Genomic DNA, 10,338 nt, shown 5'->3' on the forward strand with positions numbered 1-10,338 from the left:
CACTTTCACATTTTCACAGTGGGACGCGATGGCCAGACCTCATGGGTACTTCTTCCTGGATTAGGTTGGCTTCAACCTACAGAAACGAAGGCAAAGAGGCCGTAACATCATTGGCCAAAGAGCCATCACTGAGGTTCCTGGCCAACGGAGGGGAAATATTACTCTTTGTGCAGCCATGGGTTTGGAGGGGCTTGTCCACCGGCATGCTGTCCTTGGGTCTTACAACAACCGTCTCCTCACCTTCCAAGGGGAGCCAAAAGACATCCTCCTTGACCGCAAACAACACTGTCCTGGGCCATCACATCATATATATGTGATCATTTGGGACAATGTTGCCTTCCAAACCAAATCAGAGAGTGGTTCACCACCAACGGTAACCACTTTTTAACCCTTGGGCTATCTTAGATGACCCCACCCTTACATTGACATGTTCTCCTTACCATGACAAAGGTGGATAAAGGTGGAAAGATTTCATGTAATCCATCATTGAAGAAAATAGGTTCAGCGCACTGTCTAGTGGGCTGGGTCTAGGGACCCAACTCCCAACGTTAAAGTGCCTAGGATAGCACAAGGGTTGAAAACACAAAAAACACAATTTCCATCTGATGGGCTACCATTGGGAGTTGGGTCATCTAGACCCACTAGACAGTGCGCTGAACCTTTTTTCTTCAATGATTTGTGATCTTCACTGGTGTCCGTGGTTTACATGAAATCTTTCCACAAGGGTAAAAGTGCCTATGATAGCACAAGGGTTACACGTCTGTCTGCCACCCTACTCCACTTTTCTGAACCCTATAGGAGTTCTTCTCATCTTGGAGATGGAAGGTTTATGACAGACACCCATATCCTAGAGAGAACCTCCTAAGGGCAATGGAGCTGGCCTGTGCTGACATCCCAGGATGGATTCATCATTCCAGGGCGTTTTTCCTGCAGTGCCTGGCCAGAGACAATATAGCCTGCGATGTGGATGAGGTGATGTGGCCAGATGCAGCTCAGCAACATGATGCCATACAGTGATTGTGGTATTAATACTGTAAAGTAAATAAAATAACTTCAGACTCATGTTTTTAAGAATACTGTTGTGTGCAATAGATTCTGTTTTTGCATTGAGTTGTGTTACAGTAATTTACATGCAGAATTTAGAATTATACTTTTCATATGAAACGCACAAATCTAAATGCCTAATCCTCTGCAGGGATCTAAGATCAATTACTGTAAAGTTTCTAAAAAATATGCATTGGCAGTTGTGAAAAATGAAACCTCACAACTTGAGCATTGTGTTTTCCATTGTTTTGCTGTAGTGTGTAATGACGTATATAGTGTTTAGTTTTGAAAGCTTCGAGCTGCTCTTTTGCTGTGAAAGTTTGAGTTTTTAAGTGATTGGTTGTACTCGTGTTAATGTAGCTTTAGAAAAGGGCATTGAGTTCAGACATTGGGGAACATGGAGTACACGTTTGTGAAATGTGTTTTAGCATTTAAATAAATTGCTAAGAAAATAAAATGTCGGTCCAATTTAAAAATTACCTGCTCTAGGTAGAGCCACTTCTTGAGTTCAAGGTTTGTCAAAGGAGAACATTAATTTTGGGGATTTGACGGCACCTCTGACTTGTGTTGCATGACAAACAGGGAAGCCACATGGCTTCAGTTAATGGATCCTCTACTCTCACTGTAGAAAAAACAGAGGGCTCAAAGCGAGACGATGAAAACAGACAGGAATTGAGCTGAAACAGACGAGGAAGCCGAGACGAGGAAGACGAGGGGCATCCACTCCCAGAGTCTTTGTCAGCACATTTCATCAGATACAAAGACATCCAAACATGAAAACCTCCGATGGTTTACGAGCTCTGAGGGGAATTCGTGATAACTAACACCCAACAAAATTAGAAAAGAAAGGTTTTATTGTTTCCATCTCTGTATTTTGAGTTAGGAAAGAACACTCAACAGTCCCACAGACCAGAGGCTTGGTCTGGATGCTGGCTCAGTTTTCAGTTTAGTAGCTCTTGGTGTTCTCGTACGATTCAGGGAATGGCAAACTGACATGTCCACTTCCAACCACCAGGGGCAGGATGCCGGCGTTAGGTACAACATTCCACGACAATGTCAGGGTAATGTTTTTGTTGGATCTGAAAGCAGAACAGGTGAGAAACCAGCACACAATTAACAACATGAAGAGACTGGAGAACCTGAAAACATCTACCGAAGAACCAAAAATTTCATGTACCTGCTCCATTATGCTCTGAAGCAAATAAGGAGACTTTGACTTGAAGCACATTTAGGTCTTTGAAAACAAGGTCTTAAACTGAACTTGAGCTATGGGACATAGCTCCTTTGACAACAATACTCATTTCTTGTCTAAGCTCTTTTTCAAACTGCATTTTTCATCTGCTTCTGAGTTTCAACTATTTGAATAAAAAATACTTATTATACATTCATAGAAGACTTTATTAATGCGCACCTGTCCAACCCTGTTGTTGCCAATCACATGGCAACAACTAAATGCATTTAGGCATGTAGGTGTGGTCAAGACGATATGCTGCAGTTCAAGCTTAGCATCAGAATGGGAAAGAAAGGGGATTGAAGTGACTCTGAATGTGGCATAGTTGTTGGTGCCAGACATGCTGGTCTCAGGATTTCAGAAACTGCTGATCTACTAGGATTTTCACCAACAAACATCTCTATGGTTTACAGAGAATGGTCCAAAAAAAGAGAAAATATCCAGTGAGCGGCAGCTCTGTGGGTGGAAATGCCTTGTTGATGCCAGAGGTCAAAGGCGAATGGTCACAGTGGTTCCAGCTGGTAGAAAGGCAACAGAAACTCAAAGAACCACTGGGGTACGACAGATTTGCAGAGGAGCATCTCTGAATGTACAACATGTCCAACCTTGATACAGATGAGCTACAGCAGCAGAAGAAAACACTGGATGGGATAGCAGGATAAGGCGGCATGTCATAATCATCTCAGACTGGTTTCTTGAACATGACAATAAGTTCTCTGGACTCAAATGGCCTCCACAGTCTCCAGATCTCAACTCAATAAAACACTTTTGGGATGTGGCGGAACAGGAGATTGGCATCATAACTGTGCAGTCAAGAAATCTGCAGGAACCGTGATGTTGTCATGTCAATATGGACCAAACTCTCTAAGATATGTTTCCAATAACCTTGTTGAAACTCTAGTACCAAGGATTCAGGCAGTTCTGATGGCAAAAGGGGGTCCAACCCAGTACTAGCAAAGTGTACCTCATAAAGTGACCAAAGAGCGTATAAATAAATGCAATCAACCATGTTAGATTTTCTGTCAGTGAGACCACACAAGCAAAGAACTCTGATCAACTAACCTGAGTCCATTTCCATCATCAAAGAAGAAATATTTGGACTTCGTGTCTTTGAGGTTGAGCTTGGCATTGTCTCCTCGAATAAGGATCTTGTCCCAAAGGACCACTTGATTTAGAGACTAAAAGACATGCAAACAAAGAACAGTGACAAGTTATACAGAAAAGCATCATTTTCCAATCTGAAGGACAGACGTTGCAGGCGGGCGGCAGTGATGTCTGCAGTACTTGAAGAACACATTTAAAAACAACACAGGTATGACTGTGATGCATTTTCAAGGATGCATATTGTTCATCATTGCCGTTTCCCAAAGCCTTCTCCATGTTCAGTTTGCAACATTTAAGTTCAAAACTATTATTTACCATCATCTTTTTGAACCTGTTCAACAATATTACAGAATATTGAATGTTTGCCCTGCATTGTGAGTGTGTGGTTGTGTTTGCATGCATTCAACTTACGTTGGCTTTGGTAGCGTATTCAGCTGACAGATAAATAAACAGCTGCTTCACGTTCCAGTCAAAAATGGGTTGCAGATGTGGCTGAAGTTAAAGAAAACGGGATTTGTCACAATACACGTATGTTTTAACAGGCTGACTGGAGCTCTCGAATGAAAATCAGACATGCTTTCAATTTGATGTTCAACATAATCATTTGAACAAAAATACAAACAATACAATGAGCATGGAAAAAAATGATGGCACCCTTAACCTAATATTTATTTGCACAACTTTAGAAACTATATCTGACTATATATATTATATATATATATACATAACTTTTTAAGACATTTGTAACTGTCAGCAGGTATTTAGCCCCATCTTTATTTATATTAGATATTTAGGCCCATCTCATACCGGAGATGTCGTTGGCGACACCTAGTTAACACACGCTCTGACATACCAGAAATCTTTGACCATTAATGCAATCGCCATGAATCAGCTGATTTACGTTGAATGCGTGAGCACCTCAGCACCGAAGTGTTACATATTAGACCTAGGATGCTTTTCAATGGTTGAAGAGTTACAGTAGAGGAGCTAAAGCTCTGGTTTCACAGGGTTAATGAGCAGACTGCACCAATTGTCTAAGGTTGGAAGGATGTTTCAGCTCCATTGACAGATTTTCAATAGCATTTAGATCAGGGCTCACAGAGGGTCACTTTAGATCAGGGCTGCTCATTCCTGGTCTTTGAGATCTACCACCCCGCCTGTTTTCCAGCTCTCCCTGCACTGCTTACTGCTGATTACCTTGACCAGTTGGGTTCATTTAATCGGAATGTGGAGAAATCTGATTGAGGTAATCAGCTGCTAGCAGGACTTGGAGATCTGGAAAACAGACAGGTAGAGTGGTAGATCCCATGGACCAGGAATAAGCAGCCCTGCTTTAGATAGAACGGTCCGATGTTTAATCTCAGGAGTTCTTGAGTGTTTTTGATGTGTTTGAGCCATTATGTCATTATGTCGAATTCTACCCATTGATTATATTTAAGAACTGGACTAAGTGAGTGTAACGTCATCCATGAAAAACAGCTTACCAACTAAATTAAGTCAATTCAGACGCCATTTCTTTGGGGATATGGAGCCAGACATCATCAGTAAGCAGCGATAAATCGTCTCGATTTAAGGCAATAACTTTTGACAATGGGGGGTGAGCTTGTTTGAAAGGGCGCCACCCCCCTCCCCATCCCCCACTTGAAAGCGGGATTGAGAAAATCTGTCAATCAAAAAATTCAAATGTTTGATGCAAGGCCACATCCTTTTATTGAGGTGTCTGATTGGCCACTGTAAAACTTGAATATTAGGAATATTAGGAAGAAAAATTAGGATTTTCAAAAACATGTTTCAAAGGTATCAGAGCAAGAATGATTACTCTGATAAATAGAATGACTGAGTATTAGCTGTTTATTTTTCAATAGAAGTCTATCAGATTTTGGCTTCTTGGACTATGGGGTACTTAATTATGTAAAGAAAAGTAAAACAATAAAAAGAACACTCCTGTTTTGCAAACACTTTAAATTTAAATACAATAAGCTCTTTACAAATTTTCTTCACAATAACAAAATTCTTTATGTAGTTGTTGTTTCTCTTTCGGCTTTTCCCATCAGGGGTAGCCACAGCGAACGAGTCGCATGGTAAACTTGGCAATGTTTTACGCCGGATGCCCTTCCTGACGCAACCCTCTCAAAGCAACCGGCACAGAAGTAGAGAAGGGAACAGGAAGCAGCCCGGAGTCGAACCCTGGTTCCACGGACGGAAGGCGCCGAAAAACCAGCACGAGCTAAACCGGCTCCCAAGATTCTTTATGTAGTTATTTGCCCTTAATCTTCACAAAAATACTGCTCTTAGTACAACAATGAGTGTGGTTTTCAGAATAGTAACCTGATCCTGTTTGAATATTTGGTAAATTGTGATTGTTTTACTTTAATCATTTATTCTGAAGTACTTGGTAGAGTCAACCTAAAGCTGGGAGCTGGTCAGAAGTAATGTCGGAGGATCTCGTAGAGATTATTTTCTAACTGTTAGTAAATTCACCCTTGAGTTTGACTCTTGCATAGCAGCTATGACATTCTGAACTGATATGTGGACGGTGAAGCATCACTCAAAAGGATATCAGCTGAGAGGTCGAAAGTCACAAAGCCCAGGTCGCTCCGTTCTCTAGGTCCAGTAAAATCATCGACATTCTTCCTGTTGAAGGACACAGAGACATGAACAAAACATGAACACTGAGCTTCTATCGCCACTAACTGAAACTCAGAAATAACTTTGGATGTCAGGAATGTTTGTCTGTGGATACAGTTCTTGTTGGGGCAACCAACAGGTTTGATCTAAGATTTTTTTCAGAAAAAAACATTAGCTCTGTTAAACAGCCAACAACTAGTCTACTCAACAGATCAATCCAAAGGTGCTGGCAGCAGTAAAATTATAGATATAAACAGTTTTTAAAATCCCCTATAGGAACTGTCATGCTGATACATGCACTATTATAGGTTGTTGACCCAAATGAGTATTGCAGGTTTTTGGAGAAAGGAGCGGCCAGATATGAAGGGGCATCATGGACATGGAACATACGGTTATTGTGCGTGTCGTAAGTGTAATGTGAAGTGTCTGTAAGGCAGTGCATCCACCTATGACGTAAGGGTGTTCTTGTCATACGGTTTCCTTATGCCACACTCTATAGTGAAGTGCGAGTACTGGACCCTTAATCACCACACGCATACGGGGTGAGCAGGTGATACTAAAGTGCCGGTAGGACGGCCGTAGGACACCCATGCAAACTACGCTATGATTGTCTAGTATTTTCATTCTTAAAGATGCGTCCACACTAGGCCTGCACAATATATCGCAAATTTATCGTTCTCGCAATATTAAGCGGTGCAATATGCAGATCACAAAAGATGGCAAAAATCACAATAAATGGTTACCTTAAATATGCTAGAACAATCTTATAGCAGCTTGAAGTATTTAACGAAACAAACAAATCCCTTTATGTATTTGACCAATCGAATGGACTCCTTTACATCATAGACCAATCAGATGGAGCTCTTTTGTTAGATGTTCGTCTCCTATGTAAATGTGCGTCATTTGGAATGTCATTTTTAAACTGTTGCAGTGAAATGGAAATGATGTTTTTGGTTGTTTTGCTATATGTTCATATACCGCAAGTTATATCGTCATCACAATATTAATATCTTATATCGCAGGTTTTCCTCATTAACGTGCAGCCCTAGTCCACACCAAATGAATGTGGGCGTCAGGGGCGTCCAGTTTCAATGCTAAGTCAGTGTACTGATGCGATTAGGGGTCCTGTGACGTAATTTCAGCGTTGGGCGCACCGGCATGGCAGCAGTGCATTTTCAAACATGAATTTCACATCACTTTCAGTATGTGAGCATAGCCTAACAGACTGGCAGCGGGTAACTAGCGCAAAGGTATTACTTAAACAACACAAACGGGCTCCTTGAAGAGTCTGTAGGATTTCTTTTTGTTTAATAAATGAAAAATCCGTACAACACGCCTACTTAACCCTTACTTACCCATGGGTGTTGTATAAGTGTTCATTACGACCTGTCACCCACAGCCTGTCCATAGAATATAATGTGCATGGACATTTCGGCTCTGCGGTTTAACAGAACGACCTGTGACGTTGCTGTTTCAGTCCTGTACGGGTTTGCCCATTTTTTGCCCACAGACACACCATTTCCACCCATAGGGGCAGTTATGACAAAGGCTTGACACACCAACAGCAGCATATGGAATCTTAAAGAGCGTTAGACCATCCAACTTAAAGGCGAAGCAAACTATCACTGTTCATCTTCCACATGTTGGCATTGAGACCACTTTAAAAAAAAGAAAAAACTTCTTCCAAAATTGTGTAACATTACAACTGAACTGTTACAGGTGCTTGTATCCTTACTGTAGATCATTCCATAGAATATCTGTATGTTTATACCCTTACAGGACACCGTAGAAAAGGACGTTCTTGGATGTCAGAGCGAGCTGAACGCTCTGATGTAGACATTAGAGGCAGTTTAAGCTCCATCTGGTGTGATCCTTGACTCACACAAACATATCCAGATTTGAGAAAAAATCCACACACACACACATCTTCTTCTCTGTTTTTTGTTTAAGCCCCAGTTGACAACTGAGACTCAGAAACACAACCATGGCTGTAGCTTGAACCCTGGGCGTCAATGACCGACCACTGAAGACGAGGACAGCTCAGCGGAAGTATCCGTTACAGAGAAGGCTGCGGTTCGGTGCACAGGTCAGAAGGCCCCAAACACGTGAAGGTGTTTCAGTCCAAATACCACCAGAATCCGGCCAGCACCAAATGTTACACGCGAGCTTTGCGAAATTCTTACTGCTAGCGCACAAACCCGCTTCTACGACACCCAACATTTAAGGAAACCGAAGATGCGCTATGCTTCCCACTTCCGGCAGGCGAAGCGCCGAAAGGGAGCTCTACATTTTTGGTCCGTCTGCATTAGCCTATGTATGCAACGTGTTCCTGGAGTGCGCAACGCGCCTTTAGGTGAGTGTTTTTGAATGACGGTGCGCTCACAGCAGGACTCTGGACACACGGATGTCCACCGGGACCCTCCGATCCTTGAAGGCGGTGGTGATGAAGCAACCGAAGGTGAGCACCGCCATGACGCTCAGGGAGAAGGCGAACAGCGAGTTGGCTCTGGACAAAACCGTATTCATCTCTGTAACCTCCGAAAACCGACCCGAACCGAACCTAAGCACTCCGCTAGCAGCAGCAGCTTGCAAATGAATCGAAAGCCCAAGCTGATCCAATCACTCAAGTTCTTCCTGTCGGGTTTTTCAAAGTAAAAGCCAACTAGAAGTTGACGCGAATCTGACACAAATGGTTTGACACATAACCTCAGTAATGTGGGGGGAAAAAACTAACGGTAATATTTAATAATAATAAAAATGCTATTGAAGTCTGATTGTAGTGATTCAATGGTTTAAACAGGCACGTACAGTGTTGTTGTTGTTGTTTTACTAAATGCTTCATATAAAAAAATTGATCAGTGACCTGATAGCTAAAATAGCTCAACTATTGTAGGCAAAATATTGCTTTTGGTTGAAAACATCAGTTGCAATAAATGCTTGACCTGGTCCTCAGTTTTCATAGATCTTTTAGGGTTCTGTGCATTGTACCTGTAGTCAGGGTGAAAAACAATTTTACAGTAATTCACCCAAAAGTAATATATAAAAGAAATGTTGCCAAATTTTTTTGTACCTCGTTGTTTGCTGTAGAAGGTATGAATGTATGTAAATTGAACCGGAAATTTGATTTTAGGTCTTAACTTACTTAGTTTGTTACTTCCGTTTCTGACATGTCGTGAACTCGACTATTTGAAACGGATATTTGGAGATGAGTTTGCGGAAGTGATCCCTTTTGGTTTTCTTTTTTTTCTGTTCATAACTTTATTTAAAGATCATAATCTGTGGGTTAGACCTCAATATATACTGTTAAAGCTTCAGCACAGTGAATTTTATCTGGGAAGTTATAAATGAAATGTCATGGGGAAAAAATAAGTTTAAATAGTGGACATACACAAAAACTCATAAATGTTATAATAGAAAAAAATGCTATAATTATTTGTCTTTTATTTAATATCATTTTAATTTTATTGGAATTCTGAGTTTTCGGTTTCATAAAGGCTCATCAGAGTGAGCTTAACCCACTTCTTTATCAGTCAGCTGCTTCCTTTAAAGAGCCACTCAAATGAAAATCGAGTTTTCAACTTTTTTTGTGGCATTTTCTTAATATGGAGTACATATATTAAGAAAATTAAGATTAAAACAGTATTTTCCGAGTGTAGCAGTGATGTAGAAGCTACTACGGCAAGCAGCAAGCTCCCTGCCCCGCCCCATTCTAATGCATCCACTTGTAGACAAATAGATCCATGATCATTTTTGTTTTCCTCGACTGAGCTGGCATCTGCCGCAGAACTGTACGGCTGGATGGCTTCAATACTGGTCGCGATTTTTGTTGCACTGCTATTGTTAGGTTGGGGGTGCGGAGGGTTGTAAGTTAGCAGGAGAGCTAACAGAGGGCTTAGTCCACACCAACAGTACACAACTCAGAGGGGGAATTTCTAAAGAACACAGACATTGTCCTTTAAACAATACGGAAATTAAGTAAACTACTAATAGGTAATTACTCCGACTCACGATGCAAAAGAGAGAAAGTCAATTCTAAAAACAGATTTTAAAAACCGATTGGAAGCAGAATATATTTACTGACATTACTGGTAAACCAGTGTGTCTCATTTGTGGAGTGAATGTGGCTTTAATTAAAGAATATAATCAAAGACAACTGCGACAGACTGGCGACCTGTTCAGGACGTCCCCTGCCTTCGCCGATGAGTGGCCGGGATAGGCTCCAGCAGCCCTGTGACCCCGAAAGGGACAAAACGGGTTTGGGAGAGGAATGAATGAATGAATCTGAGATGGCGCTATGAGACAAACACACACTGTGCTGAGAAGCTGAGCAC

General features: G+C 41.4%; 1 protein-coding gene across 1 annotated transcript; it reads right to left on the bottom strand.

Moving 5' to 3' along the window:
* Nucleotides 1-1,880: 1,880 nt before the first annotated feature.
* On the bottom strand, nt 1,881-8,646 carry spcs3 (signal peptidase complex subunit 3). The gene is made up of 5 exons (XM_078939123.1): nt 8,391-8,646; nt 5,944-6,013; nt 3,791-3,871; nt 3,338-3,453; nt 1,881-2,123 (listed from the first exon to the last, which is right to left on the bottom strand). Exons 1-5 carry the CDS (start codon nt 8,531-8,533, stop codon nt 1,991-1,993), a joined length of 543 nt encoding a protein of 180 aa, XP_078795249.1. The 5' UTR covers nt 8,534-8,646; the 3' UTR covers nt 1,881-1,990.
* Nucleotides 8,647-10,338: the final 1,692 nt, after the last annotated feature.

The sequence above is a fragment of the Oryzias latipes genome, chromosome 1 (assembly GCF_053564925.1).
Source record: "Oryzias latipes strain Hd-rR chromosome 1, Olatipes_Hd-rR_3.1".
NCBI classification, from domain to species: domain Eukaryota; kingdom Metazoa; phylum Chordata; class Actinopteri; order Beloniformes; family Adrianichthyidae; genus Oryzias; species Oryzias latipes.

What these genes read in the sequence shown, in the direction of transcription:
- spcs3 (XM_078939123.1), bottom strand. Translation starts at nt 8,533, where the DNA reads ATGAATACGGTTTTGTCCAGAGCCAACTCGCTGTTCGCCTTCTCCCTG. An exon ending in CGTGTGTCCAGAGTCCTGCT is followed by an intron (nt 6,014 to 8,390) that starts GTGAGCGCACCG and finishes GTCCTTCAACAG; the next exon opens with GAAGAATGTCGATGATTTTA. An exon ending in GATGATGGAAATGGACTCAG is followed by an intron (nt 2,124 to 3,337) that starts GTTAGTTGATCA and finishes TTCTGCTTTCAG; the next exon opens with ATCCAACAAAAACATTACCC.